Source organism: Nyctibius grandis, chromosome 18, assembly GCF_013368605.1.
Source record: "Nyctibius grandis isolate bNycGra1 chromosome 18, bNycGra1.pri, whole genome shotgun sequence".
NCBI classification, from domain to species: domain Eukaryota; kingdom Metazoa; phylum Chordata; class Aves; order Nyctibiiformes; family Nyctibiidae; genus Nyctibius; species Nyctibius grandis.
This window is the reverse complement of record NC_090675.1, coordinates 11,680,668-11,699,470: the sequence shown is the minus strand read 5'-3', so window position 1 is coordinate 11,699,470 and position 18,803 is coordinate 11,680,668. Positions and strand designations below refer to the sequence as shown.

The following is an 18,803-nucleotide window of genomic DNA, read 5'->3' as shown; positions in this document are numbered from 1 at the left end:
ATGTTTTAACAGAAAACACAATTGAAAAATTATGCTGTAAAACAGTGATTCATCAAGCAAACCTCAGGGATCACCCCAAGCATAGCTGGGGAAAAAAAAAAAAAAACACAACAAAAAAAAAGCTAGTGGCTCAACATGCATGAGGGCCTCAACCATTGCCACAGAATATTTGTTGAACTGCCAGCCCAATTGTGAGATGTCTAAAATCACACTCATCTTATTCATACTCTCAGCTCCAACAGAAGCTGCTTTACCATCTTATTGGCAACTGGCTAGTGCTTTCAAAACAAATTCATCTGGCATCTGATGTTTCAGAAGATCAGCTCCTAATTAACGTGGAGCCTTAACCTCCAAGCTAATGCCTGTATCACTGTTTGCCAAAGTGCTCAGCTGGAGGCACGAGATCAGGAGATGATAAACCATTCTATCCCTGAGCAATAAGTAGTTTTGGAATTATGCAAAGGCCCCATGAGCTCTCATATATTGTAGGAAATAAAGTTAGGGAAAATATTTTCAGCTTGATTTCAATACCATGTGCAGAAACACTGAAATCGTTACCATTCTAAATCATGCACACACACACACACGCATTTGTTTTACTACTATTAGCTCATAATATTCTTAAGAGAAGCCAGCACAGTGACTACTGTAAAGGTGACCCAGTTATTAACAGAAATACACAAAATCAGAGTTTTCATGACATGGCACTCTGCAAGAGTAAAAGACAGACCTTAACAACCTAGCAGATTTCTCGAACCTTGTGCTCAGATGTTAGTTCCTTTAACACAGTCACAGAATTACATACAGATCCCTCTTTTGACAAGAAGTAGGCCTTTCTACTACAGCAACTTAAAATGAATGGTAGAGGCAGATGGCTAAAATAACATTAGCTTTGAACTTTATAGCAGGAACAGTGATTACTGTCAGGAGACATGCTACATAACACCCTGTGCTTAAACAGACCTTTGTGATCAGTCAATGTTGCTTTTAGGTCCCCTCAGCAAATTTAAAATTTGCCCAGTGAGTTCCTCCCTCACAAGCCTTGGATTCACACGCCTGTGTAAAACTAACAAGCAGGAGCATGCTAGCAGTGAACTCACTGGAGATGGAGTCTGGTGTACCTGTGCAACCTCCTCCTAGCTGCAGAGGACAGAAGAAATGGACTGTGTGCTTAGAATTAATACACATAGTGGGCCAAGACAGAACATAGAATAATTCCTCCATGTTCATGGGTTAAAGAACTAGGTGTGATACTACTGGGAAAGCATTTGTAAAACTGAAGACTGCTTCAATGTAGTTTGTGAATATCTTTCATTCAGCTTTTGTAGCTGGCTGACTCGGCAACAGCCCCCTGTAATGTAGTTACTTGCTCCCAATTAGTGGGAGCTACCAGACTTTTGGTACCTTCCCTCCATCTTGAGCAAGGATCACCCCTTCCCTTAAAGGAAGCACTATAAAAAACAAATTACTGATGCACCAGAGATCTTTCAGGAAGTTTTCAATAGATAACCAACAATCTTGCCAAGTAACATCTAAAGAAATAACTCAAAAGATCTCCATTTATAAGCTACTTTGCTGCCTTTTAAGGCAAAAGCCACATTACTATGCCCTTCAAAAAGCACATTGAAACTTTTGGGTGAACAGGGAGTATAGACTTAGGTTTACTTCTGCACTGTCTTAATAGTTTTCCACTGCATTTCTTGTTTGCTTTACATGTCAACTTTCAAAATCATTAACTAACAAAGTTGTTGAGAGACTGTTTCTCGTCAAGCTACAGACTAGGAAAACCTGAAAGTAAGCGGGGGCAGGGGGGAGGCATGACACCTTCTCCACCCCAACCCCCACCTCCCTGAAATGAAAAACAAACCAACCAACCAACATGAAAAATAAATCTCCTGTTGACTTCAAGCTTTCTCAATGTCAATAGTCTGGTTTTAATTTAAAGAAAAGGGTTTTTATGTGCACTTGTAACTTCATTACAGGTTTTAAAACATGCTTCAGTTCTGTCATGAAAGTTCTCTTGGTGAATTTAGTACAGTGGAAGTATCTGCATGAAGAATCTGCATGAAGAATCTGCAAACTGCTACTATGTTAAACTAACTACAATACTTTAGAAATATTACCACTTAGGGAAAATCTCACACATTCTACTTCCAGGAAGCTCATTGAGATTCAGGAGAAATTTAAATCAGTAGGAATACATCTATTTGGCACCTGTAATTTGGCATGTCCCTCCTTTGAAGCTCAAATGCTGTAATTCTGAATGCTACAGATTGTCTTAACACAGCAGTTGCTATATAGCATGAGAAGGTAAACAATTCACCCATAGGAATTCCATTACTTTTTTTTCTCCTTCAGTGTAAAGATTCTAGTTAGAATAATGAAAAAAGTGATTGCTCTGAAGTTTGCAGACCCCTTAGTATAAGGGCTCTCTTTAGCTTACCATCTTAGGATCTGTGTCTCAGACTGAGATGGTCAGAGCCATCTTCTTCCTCGGAGAAATCCACACATTTTGCACAGTCACCAAGTTCCACAAAACAATGTGATCTTTGTATACTTGCACATTACTTTGTATACAGCAACACTAACTGCTTCAAACTGTGGCAGACACATTTATTTCTAACATGAAGTTTTTATGATTTGGTTCACAAGTGGAGTTCTCCCATTTACTTGATGTCCAGCACCTCACACAAACACGAGTGCTATGTTGGGGTCTGTTGACCAACACTGCAAGCTGAAAGGAAATCTTGGGTTTAAGGCACCCAAAAAGCATCTTGCTGTACAAATCCTGACCACCCGTTATTGTAGTTCCCATCTCTGCTTCCCTTGCAAGTGTATAGCTTTATTGAAAGTGAAGTGGAAACAGATAGCACTATTCAATGTTTAAAGTGTAAACCTTCTCTAACCTATGGGGTCTACTTTTATACTGTTTTGGGTACAGCTAGTTAGCTGATACCACAATCCTTCTTCTGAGTAAAATCAGCCTGTTACAGCTTTTTCTCTTATTGCACATTTTATTATATCTCTTGTAAAAAATAACCAAAGATATTTCCTGTTGCTTTGATGTTATAAGCACTTGCGATAGTTTTAGATTTTTTTTAAATTTCCCAATAAACATGTCAAGAGGAACAGACTGGAAGTTCCCAGTTGGTGTAAGAAGGCAGATTCCAGAGCAGGGAAGACTCCGAGGTACAGGTTCCCAGTTACACCTCTTAGTTTGAAGCTGCCTAAATATTATCTTTGAGGCATGCCTACAAGTTTAATGGGGTGCACCCAAGATCTATATTCCCAAGCTTCCTAGGGGACAGATTCAAATTTGTGAACTCCACCTCGAACCCACGCAATGGAGGGCAAATGCCTGTCATGATCTTTGTCTGATTCAGGCTGGCTCTGGGCACGCTCTGGCTTGGGGTTCGAAGAAGGTGGGTCAGGTTGCTGTACAGACATAGTCCTGCGGAGATGGTTTCTCTTGCGCAAAAACTCAGGTTGGGAGTGGAGACCAAAGCTGCCTTTTCTCAAGATCATCCGAGAGTTGTTCTTTTTGGGTCGTGAATGGAGACTGAACTCCAGCGAGGCCAAGTGGGCTGCATAACCTTCACTGAGGAACTGAAATAGGAAGGAAAAAAGTGAGTGACAAATTACTGCTGCCTCGACCTATGAGCTCTACGAGGAATTAAGTTCCTATCTTTGGCATCCCAGTTAGATACCTACAGAGTACTAATACTCCTCTCCCCTCAATTTTTTTTTTAGTGACCTGTTCTATTTTGTCATTCAGCAATATGCGATGCATGCACTTGCAGATACAACGTATGACCACTCAATTCTTTTACTATTCACCCTGCCAGAAAATGCCTCATCTGCATCATCTTTCTCTGAAACATTGTCTCTGCTTTTATCTTTTTTATGTGTGTGTGTGTTTGCACATGCATTCACATGCACGCACTTCCTTGTTCCCCCTAAGACTTCCCAATTTAGCAGCAAGAGTTACTTACTTGACACTGTGCCTGGTATTTCTTTGTTGATCGTCCAACTATGTAGATCTGGGATGGCGACAGAGCCAAGACATTGTACACAGAAATATCCTTCATGGAACCATATGCAGCACAGATTTTGATGTGGCACTGAAACAAATATTACTTCCAAAGTGAACGCACTATTGAACACCATGTGCTACAAGGATGGCACTTGTTTTGCAACTTAAGTAGCAGATGAGCTCATTGTTAACAATCTCATCTTGTAAACCACAGAAAGCTAAATTGGTCTGCCTGCATGCCAACAAGAACTACAGATATGCACACAGGAAAGAACAAGCAGTTCATTTATTTATTTGTCATGCCAGGAGGCCCCTTTGGATGTTTTATCAGCCTGCCTTGCTCTTTAAAAAGTGAGAAAAGAAATGAGGAATGGAAAAAAGACTTTGTGGTGGTCAGTGAGATTTACTGTTCAAAAGGAAGGGAGATCTCTAACTCCACTGAACGACATTCTCTGGAATAAGGTTTTACGGCTATAAACAGGTTTCTAGTACCTCTTGCACGAGATTCCGGAGAAAAATGGTCTTTTGTCGCAGTGGATCATGAACAAGTCCATCTGAAAAGAAGATCATCCCTTGTGGGAAGTTGTGTTGAGACAACCATGAAACCACACGCTGTTTTTGCATATCTGGACGGCCAGTAATATAGATAATCAGATATCCCAGGTCCTGCCAATGCCTGTCAGAAACAGCAGGTAAATTATGTAGGTGCAGAAAGAGAAACAGTACTCACAGGTCAGGTCAGTGTTTCTTTGCTCAGCACAGACCCAGTTAGAAGTCGGATGTTACCCTTCAACAAGTGGAAAGCAGCATGCCTAAGTCTCTGCTCCTATTGAGAAATTAAGTAATAATGTGTACACCTTGAGGGAGATAGAGGGAAGCAAGAGAGATTCTTATACAATATGTTATATAAAATATGAGAGCTATTAAAAAATGTATTTAGGATAGACTTGTTACACATCAAGTCCTGCTACCTTTGAAACCTTTAACAAGATTTCCTGCCAGTTCAGCTGTAAGGAGTGGAAACCCTTGAAAATTGACATCCCTCCATTCCCATGCAAGTTCCAAAATGGGAGCTGTATTTCCTCGTCCAGCGCGACATTAACAGACTTGCAAGAAACACAAAATACACTCTTTACTAACCACAGTAACACATGGAATCATTATTAATTCATCCACAGAATTCTAAGATTCCTCTGAAAATCAGGCATACCTGACGTCCAAGCAAATATACAAGTGTATCTGCAAAGAATCCTGGCCTTTAGAGAACTGTTGTTTATTTAGTAAAAAAACCCTATTCTGTCCTCTTCCTTCCTATTGCGTTCAAACAGGAAAGACAGAGATTTAAAAAGTAAAGTGTGCAAACCTCACTTACCTGACAACATCAACGGCCCCAGCTCGGACTTTGGGGTCACTTCCCATAATTGAAACGCTTGCTGCAAATGAACCATCAATGCTGAACACAACACATTCCATTCCTCGGGGAAGCACAGTCAGATAACTTGCAGCACTGCTCTGGTCCCCTCTGGAGAGTCAAAGCAATAAATACTTTTAAAAAGCAAAATGTCAGAATGTATTTTCTGCACGTTCTAGTTAAGACCTGAAATTAGATCTGTCTGGATCTACAGCTTCAAAAAACACTGTAAAATAAGGCTTCTGATTTCCGTTCTACGTGGGGCAATTAAAACTTACACTTTTAGGAAATAGCTTTCTGAAGAGAAATTTGGAAGCTGACTTTAATAAGAAATCACATGTGTATAAATACCTAAAAGAATTAGGGAAAAAACCCCAAACCACCCTGAAGTACTCACACTACTACTCAAACATGCTATCCGCCTATATGTGTGTATATATGTCTATATATGTGCACATATAAGACATAAATGTTATATATATGCACAGACACATGTACATACACACATAGCACACAGAAATTAGCTACCTTTTTTTTCTGTCAGTCTACAGTTACTGGCAATTTATTAGAAATTACAAGGGAAGAATTGATAGCACCTTTTATTGGCACATACTTACACAGATCAGCTTTTCTCCATTAGATAAACAGTCGGTAATACTAGCATCACCCATCCCTCTACCCTTGCCAATTACAATGGGAATGCCAATCCAGAAAAGTAAAAAAAAAAAAACACCAACACCAAAAACAACCCAAAAAAAACACCACAAAAAAAAAAAGCCCACCCCAAAACAAGACCAAGAAAAGATAACTAACTGATCAAAATCTCCCTCTGCATCCCCTTCAATCTTACACACCTCAGTGTCTTCCTGATCACAAGAACCCATCACAGCTGTAGTTCCAGCCTGGAGCTATTACCTGACCACCATTTTGATGGGATACACACCAACTCTCAGTCTCTTCTCTTTGGGTATGTTGTAGGATATCCGGCCACTGCTGTTGGATATTTCTGTGTCAAAGAACACCCACCTACCCGAAGATGGCTCGCTCATTATGAAGATATCAACCTGCAAAAACAACAAAACAGTCATCTAGTGTCATAGTAGGCAACACGCCCCCATTTGCAAGGTCTGCCAAGCCTAGATCACATTAGTATCTCCAACTATGGCTTGTACTTAAAGCTTACAAGGAAACTTGAAGGAACTTCAAAACTCAGTAGAAACTTCACAGAGTGTCCTCTCAATTAGAAAATTCTTCCTAACACACAATACAAGAGTTTATTGCCTTCATCATTTAAAGCACTCAGCTTAGCCCTGCAGGTGTCAAGCGAGGGCACAGAGCTCAGAAATTTGGCAAGAACCCTGAACTAGAAAAAAGGTCATTTCAGCTTGCATATGTATATTACATTTTTGCATACTAAACCTACAAAATGGAAAATTTCATGTGGTTATTAGCAAAATGAAATCTTTCTAAAATCATAACCTTGCCTACAAATGCAAAATCTAAACACTTCAAATTATCAAGATTTTTTTTTCAAAAGATTTCATCAATATTGCTTTCTTCAACTGAAATATTTCATCAAAATTAACATAAAGAGTACAAAATACTTTGTCTGACTTGAACTGGCACTTTTTAGCAATAAGTACATTAGTAAATCTGAGGGAGGTATCTGCCAAGCTCTCCTTCTGTACTCACTTTTTACAGAACTTAGGCATACAAGGTTTATGTGGACTTGTTCAGTGCTCAACATGCAGCCAGATACTCTACAAGATTCGCCAGCAGCTTACGAGATCACACTGTTTGTGTGGATATCCTTGATGACTGTGCAGATACGCTCTTCTTGGACTTAATGATGTTACATGACATTGGGATGTAACTATAAATAACACTGAATTTATTCTGAACTGATAAAATTCAGAACTGAATTTTCCTACGGGATGAGCCTTGGTGCAAGGGAAGAAATGACAGGTTTTGCTGAACCAGAAGTGTTATCAGGGTCAAACAATGGGTTTACTCCTTTCTTCTGCTTTTTGACTGCAAAGTGAATTCACAGTTTGAATACAGATGTGTACCAGCTGCTGCTTTAAAGTCTTGGATGGTATAAGTAGGAGAAAGCTTCACTTTGTACCCTAATAGATGACTCAGAATTTACCTTTTCACCTGTTAAAGCTACCATGTCCAGAGGTCCATACATAAAGCGCCCAACTAGTACATGAGGACCGTCTTCTGCAGCAATAACATCATTAGCTCGGTGATTAGCAGTCAAATTCTGAAATAAAAGCAGAAGGTGGAAAGGGCAGTGTTTGCTTTTGTAATGCAGCTACTGTCTCTATTATGTTATTATGAACAGTGACACAGAAACACAGTCCTAGACAGTGCGTTTGAGGCACGTCACAGTGCACCTTAGAGCACCCGGCAAAATTGCATTCCTGTCTCAGCTGGAGCCAGGTTTCCAGCAATGGTGGGTTCCTGAATAGGCTTTCTAGTGAGAGTGCTCAAGATGACCAAATAAGAGAGAACATGTAAACACATGCTTTGGGAGGCCAAACTCAAATTGCTGCCAAACCCAAGTTCTATAGCTGCCATATGTGTTCAGATTTATACTTACTCTCAATTTTACATGTGTCCTTTTGCGTAGCCATTTTTCTCGTGGATTGGATGGACTTAGTGTTGCTGGATCCAGGCTGTCATTTTCCTTGAAATTTACATTTTCATACCTCATCACCTGAAATTATATTAATATTTTAATAAACCATGTGTGGCCTGGGGAGTCCTGGTACTTGGCAAAGAAAGGATAAGTACTCTGCTGCCCCAGCTGAATGACACTGCAGAGAAAAAAGCACAATGAAAGTAGAAAGAGGTACAGGCCATATGTTCACATTAATTGTACAGACAAATAAATTGCTTTCACTCTGCTGGCCAACACTTAATCTCAAGTACTTACAGAACAGCTTTTCCATTCACAATAGAGTTCACACATTCTTCCAGAGAAAATGGTGAAAACATTAGGATGGTATCAAGTGACAGTCACATTGTCTGCTCATGGTCTGCAAAGTTAGTAAAGCAGCTTAAGACCACAGAAGTATTTTTTAATGTCCTTTATGGGGCAGAGGTCAGATTCCTGACTCCATCTGTACTGATATTCTATACATATACCCAGACAGAATGGTTCTTACCACCTTTTGGATTATTACTCACCACTACAGTAGGTGATAGGCTCAGGATTTGGCTTGTGGCTAGTAACAACTGAAGATAAGAGGACTATAACTTGTGAACATGCAGAACCCTAATATGTCATACAAGCTACATATTCTTACAACCTCATTATCACACACTTACCAAGAAACTTCCATGTCCAACCCAGATTTCAGGACACAACTGTTTGTGTTTCAACTGCCCGTTTCAACTGAAACCTGTTTCAACTGCCCTGTTTCAACTGAAACCACAAGCTCTGTCTTACCAAAATCTGTGCATTGCACCCTGGGATCATGGATAGTGTGAGACTACTTCATTTTGAATGAGAAATAGCTTAGTCTGTCTCTTTCACAAGCTAGCAGAAAATTATTCAAGTTGAACAGTTGGTTTTCTGTGCTGAAGTTTTCTGCCCTGGGTGCCCTCTCTGGAAGAGTAGCCTAGAATAATTTTGAAAGATATCTCATACAAAGTCCCTTGTAGTGCTCTAAGCTCACATATTGCTTTACAGGCACGTTCTAAATGCTTGAAGCGCTTATTAAATTCTAAAAGCTGTAATGCACATGCTAGGTAAGACACAACAATGCCACCTGATATGAATGCACAGAGATAACAAGGAGTTCCATTAGCAGTGCTAATGGTGGGCTCACTGTCCCCTTCATCTCTCCGGTATATCCACATCTGTCATTCCTACGTCCAGTCGTATGCGATGCAACCACAGTTAGCCATCTAACGGAACTAAAGATTAAAAGACTGATAACTCTTGGAAGATGCAATTAACAATCACAAGGTTATTTGATGCATAGAGAAAAAATAGAGATCAATGACCTGTCTTAAAATGAAGGCCACAACATCTGTTGATTCCCAGTAGCTGGCATGGAAGAGATGCGGCAGGGCCACTGTTGGAAAGGCTGTCAGCACATCTGGACAATACAAGGCATAATCTATTCGTTTTGTTCCCCACCACTTCGCAGTAACTACAAAAAACCCAAACAAAATAGCATCATATTTCTATAAGATATCTTCTTAGGAAGTGTCTTGCTGTCTTTATGTTTAAGCTAGATAATTGAATGAACTCTTCTGCTTTTTTAATCTTGATATTTAGAGTCTGTTAAAGGTATCTATCAAACACAAAAATACTGTTTTCACTGACTGCATAGTCACTTAAATGCCTGCAATCTAAACAATTCTATTGGGTCCAAGCTTTGGTAAGCAGAAATCACCTCAGCATGATTCTCATTGCTTCCTGGTCCACAGAAAACATACAGGGAAAGAATAGTACTTTTACAATTATGTTATAGAGTAAGAATTGCAAATGCTTCCCAAATAGTGAAAAAATCTTGATATATGACTACAGAAAAATATGATTTATAGCACTTTTAATTACGGGTAACAAATTTTAGCTACCTATATTTCTTCAAGCCTGGAATACGCTTCTAAAACCTTGTTAGTATGAAACCGTTAATGACTATTTATGAGTGGCACCTTAACATAAAATGGTGACTTCACTTCTATTACTTTATCTACTTAATTACAAGCAGAAGAGTAACCTAAATTGTGTTATTTAAAATTGCAGCAACTTAGGCTGTTCTCATTGTCCCCAAATTTCCAGGCAGGTAATTTTCCTTTTCATAATAAACTTTTCCACAGAAAGGATGTGGAGGGAAGGGTTGTTGCCATATCAGACAGCACATAGCACCAGGCTTCACTCACTGTTGGTGAGGTATGCTGAAGGCAAGCTTTCTGTTGACCCTGAGTTTTCACTGTTTGTGCTGGACAAGCTCAACTTTCTTGTTTTGCCTTGCAGTTGATCAGATGCGTTCGGAGATTCAGGACTCTCCTGAGAGAAAGGTATGTTCAAGCAGCCGTTCTCAAGGAACAGAGCACTGTGGTTGTGGATAGCATCACCTGCAGGTTACAGAAATTAAAATAATAAAAAAAAAAACAATAGGATGAACAACATGGCTTTGAAACGTGTGCGTGTGTGTATATTTTTTCATTTATTTTTTTTAAATACAGAGCTAATGAGCGTTTCCCTGAATAATATCAGATTTAATGACCATGGGTGAAACTCCTTCAGAGTGAGAAGAGCAGCATGAGACAGCATGACTAAATGGAGAAAGCACACCCTACTGCCATCAAAATGCAATGGCAGCTGGGTGCTTTTGGCCAAGATCTTCCAAACTGGGTAGTGATGTTGGGAGGCTATTTTATTTCACACTCAGCCCTATCCATTTTAAAGTAATTCTCTGAGAAGAGCTACACAGCCCTGGGAGTCTGTGATACTTCTCTTGTACTCCTCCTGACATGAGCAAAATAACTTCAGAAAAAGAACCTTCAGCAAGGCTATCTACTGGTTTGTGTGTTCCCAAATGGAACAGAATTCTCATTTATTCATGCCACTCTGACAAAGCTATGGGCCATGCCTAACACCTCTACTTAATGAAACAAAAGACAGCCTTCCTCCTGAGGTGTTCTGAAACATGTAAGAACAGACATGCATTTGAATAAAAGTAGTACTGATGATTTTGCTTGAAGCAGCCTGCACATCACATCCCTCCTGTACCTAGGAAAGGCAGAACTTCAACTGAGAGATAGCACAAACAGCAAAGCGCATATCAAAAGCAGCTGACTCCTCAGTGTTGTTACAGAGAACAAACCTCTTGGGAGAGAATAAAACAGTGAACAAAAGAAAACGGAAACCCAGTTCAATACAAGTAATACAAAAGAAAGCAGATGGCCCTTGATGATCTATTGCTCTATTTCTGAGCATATTTCAGTCCCATTCAGACAAGTAACTGTAATCACGCTGTGCTCATCTTTCGCATGGTCTTGGGTTGGGGATTATGTCATATGATTCTTTATGTAGTGGAGGCCTGGAATAAGTTTCTCTTCAACTTTTCAAGTCTTACCAACTCTCAATGCAATGAATATCTCAATGGCACACCCAGGAGAACACAACAAGTTGCTGCTTTCAAGGACACCATTCCTTAAAAAAATACACTGGCAGCGTAAGTGCCTATAGATCATCAGAACTGGTAAAACATGTCATGTCACCATTAAATGAAAAGGAATATCAGCATAGCTCCCTACTATGTCCTCCCTTCGAAAAAGCAGACATGGCTAGAAAGATTCTGGCTTGTTTTGACATAAGCCTGAATATCTTAACGGGAAAAAAAAAAAATATACAGTCATTAGAATTAATCCTTTGTGAATGAAGAACCTTAAATTCCAAAAGGATCTCAGAGCACTTGCATTTAAATGAGGGGATTTCACATTCATTGAAATATAATGCAGCTTAGGTGTAAAGCACAGCAATGATTTAACTCTGCACAGAGGTTTAAATACAAAATCATACCACGGAACATTTGCTGTTCATTAGCACTCAGGAATTTTTATTTTATAATACAACCAACAGACAGGGTTTTCAGATTTACATGCTCTGTAGGGCAATCTTCTGACTCAGTGCCTTAGATGAACTCAAAAAGAACACCATTTGTTCCCAAATCACTTATAAAGCCTCTGCTTCAAGAATCACTGTATCTGAAGGGTTTAATTCAACACAACAAAGCTGGTAAAATGTACCTATGCAGGGTTTTCAATTTGAAAAGCAGCCTAAGGGAACTATTCTTGCTATGACAGTTATTTAAAGGAGTGTTCAACTTTTCAAGATAGCCATAGATATGTCTCAGTGGCAGAATTTGTGCCTAACTAATCAGTAGGATTTCCAAGTGCACAGTCAGGCTTTATAATAACTCCAAGTCAGAATACAAAGCAGGGTATATATTTCCATTGAAAGAAAACTCAGACATGGGGGTGACGAGAGAGCACATACTCCCTAGTTTGGGACTGTCCTTCACCTTAGCTGTTCCTTAAGCCAGTTCCTGAGGAACAGTCAGATCTTCATGCTTCAGTGAAGCCAACATCTAGAAACCAACCTTCTGCGAATCAAGATCAACTGTTGCTTTTCAAACATTGATTTAATCAGATTCAAACTGATTTGCATCCAATGTACACCATATTTGAGCAGATAAAACAAAAAAGTTGTGTGTATCCTATTGCACAGAACAGGTTCCCAATAATACTCCCAGCTCCAACAAATGGAAACCACTGCCGTTTTACTCTATTAGCCTCCAACCTGAAACTCTGAATCCTGAGCAGCCTTTGAAATATCCTGCTGAGGCTTGAATTAATTTCTGAATCTGCAGCAAAAGGAATAGATCTAATGAGCATGCATTTACAGATACACACTGATCAATTCCTTTTTTGCATAATATGACAAAAGTCAAGGTACTTCACACCTACATGATTTTATCTTATTTTCTATAAAGTCAAAACAGCACAATTCCTTCTACTAGCACCTTGCTCATCCATGTCTTCCTCTTTCCTCCCCACAAATCAGTCTATTTCTGTTTTTCCTGGATTCCAATATTTATTACCCAACATAACTACTGTTTAGTAGCCTGCCGAGGAAAAGAGCAATCAAAAGGCAATTTGCCCAATGCTCTGATTTGTCCTAGTAGATTTCTGCAATGAACCAACTACAAGTGACCAAGTGAAACAATATCTGAAGATCTAGGCAAAGGTCAACTAATTGTAAAAATGAATTGTTTAAAATGACAGTCAGACATGGAAGTCTGCAAGTGACACTTCAACTAAAGCAGTGGTATCACCTTCCAACCTCTCTTTAACACAACTAGTATCACAGAGCTCATACATAAGAATAATTTTTTCTTGGTAATCTTCTTTGGTTCCACGATTGTTAAATACGTCTGTGCCATTCTGTCCTAGATGACTTGTTTTTAGCACGTTAGCACATCGGTATTTCAAATCCTCTTGAGCTGTGTAAGGAGAGAATGCTTAAGAGAACAACAGGTAAGGAGAGCTATGAAAATAGGCACTGTACCTAACTGGTGAGATCTTCCATCCCCTAGTGGGTATCTCTGGTATCGCGGTACACTGAACGGCGGCAGGAGATGGAATCTTTTGTCCAGCAACGGTTCAAGTCTGCAGGCAGAGGGGTCAGCAGAGTGAAAGAAACTGTACACTTGACTGCAGGCTGGGCGGACCTGGCATACTTGGATGAGAATGAGACAGAGAAAGAGAATTCAGCATTGTCCCTTTACAATTTTCAAGGAGTCTATACAGAAACATGGTTAATATGGTCTTCTGCAAACTCCAGACTAGCATACATCTGGCCACAAGAAATTTAACTAAATTGTTTGCTATTTCATATGTAAAGAACAATTCACTGCAAAGGAGTTTACAGAGACATCACAATCTGAGATGCAGGCATGTAGCAGATGTGAAGACCAGCCAGAGAAATATACAGAAGGAAGGAAAAAGAAGTTTAAAATCTTGTAAATATATTACTGAGCATTACAACTATAATGCTCAGCCTTTCAAATATTTACCAGCAAAATGGTTTGATGGGCCTGTTACGTCCAGCGGACTTAAATCTAGGTGACAGCAGGAGCAGCTAGGTGACAGAAAGCACCGCACTTTGTGAAGTCATCTTATGGAAGCTAATGTATAGAAATGAGGTTGGTCATACTATAACAGCAAAGCAATGTTTATGATTCTTGCTGAAGGAGTGCAGCCCCTGAGGTTTTTGGGCTGCAACTGTAAATGCAAATCTGAAAAATCACTTACTCAGCTAATAAGGCATTCTTTTGACTAAACACACAGCACCGAAACACAACGTTTGTTCAGATGGGTGATCACACGAGACTGCTAAGGTCTGTAAAATGGTTGGTGTAGTCACTCCTCACCACACCACACCTCAATGACAGCGTGAGCAAATCAATTCATTATAGGCTCATTAAACTTAGTACAGTTCCAGTTCTTAACTCGAAACCATGAAGATGTTAGACTTTTAATAAAAGGTGTCATGGAATATTAGATCTAATTGAGTCTATCTTAAGTGACATATCTCACCAGAGCACCCACCATGGAATTAAAAAAAATAAATCAAAACCACACTACTTAGGTTCTTTCTCATTTTCAAGAGCAATAGTCAAGGTATTTGTACATAAGCAAAACTACAATGATCAAACTTGATGCTGTACATCTTCCTCTGCTGCAGTCAAAGAGAGTCACTAAGAGCTACATCAGAAAACACTACATTCTTATAGGTTTTCTCAAGTGCTTTCCGTGTTGCTGGAAGGACTCTAGGCTCCTTTATTTACCTCCTTTTATATGAGTCTCTTTGTTTACAAAGGTCATTAAGCAGCCTGCATTCTAACCCCAGAAAGAGCTTACCATCCAGGCCAGGCAGAACAGTACTCCTCATGGCCAGCACCAAACCAAGCGGCGATCCAAAGAGGAAGAAATCAGACACCTCGAATTCAAACCGGCCCAGGTTTACTTCTGAGAGACTGGAATTCACAGGAGGAAGGTCTGTACCACCTTTCAACACACATGAGTGGATGCTGAGCAAAGAAAATGCACTGATTCAACAATAATGAAGAGGGCATCCAGAGAAAAAATCCATTCCCAAAACAGGCTGCTTAGAAAGCTCTAGCATCTGTATCTAGATTCAAGCAATATGCCTTAAATTGTAGACAGATATTGCAGTATAACAGCCTCTTATCATGATTTCCAGTACTGCTATTCAGTAAATTTACTATGTTCAACATGCAAGAGTTTTCTCAGTTACTCTACAGAATACTTATTGGTAAGTTATGCAAGGACTCTGAAGATTGAAGTTTACCTTCCCTCCCTTTTAGCAGTACAGATGTACATAAGCTTATTCTGAAATTTCTGCTACAAATTTCACTACTTTCCAACTATTTACTACAGGTTAAAATTAATGATGCTTATAGACAGCTTTTAATCTTTTAAGTGATTTAACCACTTTCATTTATTTTGTATGTCATACATGCATGAGGTAAATACAGATTACCTATCCCTCACTGACAGAGAAAAGACTCGCCCCTCACTTAGTTGTGCTGGAGATGAAATAAGTACCTTCAGAAGCAAAAAAGTAGCACATACACCTGCTGTCCAGTCATGAGACAGAGCAGAACATGCCTCCAGAGCGTGCAGAGCCTGACTGAGAGATGCTGACCATGCTGACTTCAACCAGAGCTGTAACTGAAGACCTCGTGAGGTATCCGCACACTATGCTCTGCATCAGTGGCCAAGCATGGATCAGAATCCAAAAACCCTGAAGACTGATAGCAAATCAAGCCAAGACACCAGGCCTCTCTTTCAATCTGAGAACCTAGTGACATTCTCAAATTATAACCTTATGTTATTATTAACTGAAACTCCAGGGACCAAGCTTAGGGGCCCTTTTGGGTAGAAATGAAAAAGGCCAAGAATTAAATCCATCATCGGCACAGCTGTTAGGAGTTACCTCTCTATACCAAAAGCACTCATACAAAAAGCACAAGCTGACACACTGAAACACAAACGCAGTGTGTAGGACAAGGACATTTCTGTGTGAAAGAGCAATCTTTGTAATCTCATTACTCACACTGACACACCACCTCTAAATTGCAGTAAATGACCTAATGGGGAAAAAAGTCTTAATGATCTTACACAAGTCTCACAGACAAATACAAAGGCTTGGAATCTCTCTCTATATACAGGGTGGGTCAGAGGATAACATGGTTTGGTTTGATTTGTGTTTTTTCCCCCCTCTCTTTACCTTTCCAAGGAACTTTTTCTGCTGTCTTTAGCCTATGTTTGTCCAACTATTCCTCAATAACTCTGCAACAGTCTAAAGTTCGAGGAGTCCAAAATGGGAATGGAAGGTAACACTTTTCTATCTGCTTGCTTAAGAACAGCTGCATGTAAAGCTTTCAGTTTAAAATCACAGATACACAGGAAAATGAAAAAAAGGCTTGGAAGAAAACTGTTATCTTTGTCTTTTAATTATCCCATTATCTCCCAAGTCTGAAGTGCTTTATACAAGCCAACATTGTGCTTTAAACATAACACAGTACTCCTTCTATATAAGGACCTAAAAGTGACTGACGAAAAAAATCTTCATGTTTTCAGTCACAGACAAGCAAGAAACAACCATTCTGCCTCAGACGGAAGACACTTTACAACGTATCGATATCCAGAAAACCCACTGGTTTGAAAATAAAAGCAGAACAGCCAACAACAGCAAAGCAAAGTACATTTAGTCAAAGCAAGAAGATAAAATTACCTTAAACTGTGACTAACAAAACTGCCAGACTTGAAGAAAAGCACAGTAGTAAGCCTGCACTATGCTCAACTGTAGCAGAACTGAAACTTCAACACACAGTAAGACTTCTCCCTCTGCATCACACCCAGTGAAATAAAGGAAATAAGATGATGGATAGAGGAACAAAAGCACAAAGAATTCAGCTAAGTAAAAAAAAATAGCTTAGAACAGGCAGAAACAATGAGACAAAGGGAATGCTCATCTTCCCTTCAAATCTGAGTTTTAAAGGTTTCTTGGGATCCAGAAAAGCTAATTAAGTTAACTCTTCTCCCCCAACCTCCTCATTTAAGCCAAATGTTTATTCAAGGGCTTTTTTTTTTTTGTTTTAAAGTTGATGTGAATAGCTCATAGACCAATGGGAGCACCTAAAGCAATTATCTCACTCATTATAGAATAATATAAAGCCTGTAAGTGAAGTCAGAGAGATCTTTAAAAAGAAAAACGTAATAGAAATTCAGAATTATAAAGCATTCATCCATCATGATTTGTGCAGGCTGCACTGAAGAAACGGAACTACTTGCATTCTGTTTTGCATATGCACAACTCTCACGACTGAATAAAGATTAAATAAAAAACTCCCCACGTGTGAGTAAGTTCATAATAGACCCGCTATATCCGTGGTTTTCTTCGAAGGGTATACAGGGACTTTAAGCAAACCTCCAGAAACACAGGGCAAACAAGAAAAATGATTCTGTTGCTCTGGTGCTGACAGGCTCCATTCAATGGCAAGCCTATTTCTTTTACTCAGTCATCAAACACTAGTTACCTAGACAGGAAAGCATGATGCTGGGTTATAGTATCACAGTCATAGGTGGATGAGTCGCTCTGTTTCCTAGGCAACGGCTGCCTTGGCTTCTCATCCTCCATGATTCCCGAGATGTCAATATTGCTTTTGCTCAGGCGTTTGCTGCCACTCAGACTCGAGTCCTCTGCTAAGAGGGGATTATCCTTCAGAGAATGAACAGAGTAAAAGGAAGATTTAGACAGTGACCAAAATACAACAGAGCTTATATGAAATGGCTGCATTTACACATTTGACCTCACTTTATCCAAGAAAGGGTGGAAGGGGTTACACTTTCCCTCTGCAGTAGAAAATAAGGAAAGAGATGAAGACTAAATTTCCCTGAGATGTATAGCCTAAAAGCTGGAAGGAGAATCAGGAATTTTAGGGGGGAGTAGGAGGAGTAACATAAAAGCTTTATCCCTCGTGACTTCGTTGTTCTTAGAGAACTATAAATATCACAAGGTAATCAGAAGGGGTTTTACCTGAGCACACAAAATGCCCATTACAACATTAATGGTCTTGCTCTTCATGTTCCATGGATGCAGGACCTGATTTTTTAATAATGTGAACTTCTGCAGATGCAAGAGGAGACTAGTGGTACCATACCTTTAAGGTACCCTTTAAAATAGGAAAGATAGATTTATTGTCCATTTCCTCCAGCACTTCTGCAGCTAGCACGAGCATCCCTATTACCCCCAGACTTATTCCTGCATCCATTTCAGTAGCCAATGCAAATGCTGCTTTTCAAAACAAACGCCATTGGACTGAATTCCCCCATTCACACGTGAGATCTGGGTGCATGAGGCATGCAAGATCTAGTTCTTTCTAACAACAGTGTAATCCAATTCTGTGGAAATCTCTTATTCAGATCAACAAAATAAGATGGTGTGAAAATGCCTGACATCTATTTTTACAAAACTTCAAAGATACGAACATCAACAAGGCACACCGGGAGAACAGATTCAGTTAAACCCCTTCTAATTGTGTAATTATTGGTTTTCATCCATATTCTACTAACTCTTGCAATGCAGTACTAGCATTCATGGAATGATATGATGCAACTAGCATTAGCATCTTAATAGCTTGCAAAAGATTAGTTTAGGACCAGCATGTTCACAATTATTCCTGTGATGGTACAATGAAAAAACAACACGGGTCCAGGAATCTCTTTCTGTATTTCATAGTA

General features: G+C 39.5%; 1 protein-coding gene across 1 annotated transcript in view; it reads right to left on the bottom strand.

The window, feature by feature from the left end:
* Window positions 1–2,875: 2,875 nt before the first annotated feature.
* Window positions 2,876–18,803, bottom strand: part of PITPNM3 (PITPNM family member 3) — a 64,496-nt gene continuing 48,568 nt past the window's right edge. The window contains exons 9-20 of the mRNA XM_068415616.1: window positions 17,600–17,781; window positions 14,895–15,064; window positions 13,540–13,710; window positions 10,347–10,541; window positions 9,462–9,610; window positions 8,050–8,166; window positions 7,594–7,710; window positions 6,360–6,508; window positions 5,406–5,555; window positions 4,526–4,709; window positions 3,993–4,121; window positions 2,876–3,606 (exon numbers count right to left, since the gene is read on the bottom strand). Coding sequence (XP_068271717.1) covers window positions 3,298–3,606; window positions 3,993–4,121; window positions 4,526–4,709; window positions 5,406–5,555; window positions 6,360–6,508; window positions 7,594–7,710; window positions 8,050–8,166; window positions 9,462–9,610; window positions 10,347–10,541; window positions 13,540–13,710; window positions 14,895–15,064; window positions 17,600–17,781 — 2,022 coding nt within the window. The 3' untranslated portion in view covers window positions 2,876–3,297. The remainder of the gene's footprint in view (window positions 3,607–3,992; window positions 4,122–4,525; window positions 4,710–5,405; window positions 5,556–6,359; window positions 6,509–7,593; window positions 7,711–8,049; window positions 8,167–9,461; window positions 9,611–10,346; window positions 10,542–13,539; window positions 13,711–14,894; window positions 15,065–17,599; window positions 17,782–18,803) is intronic.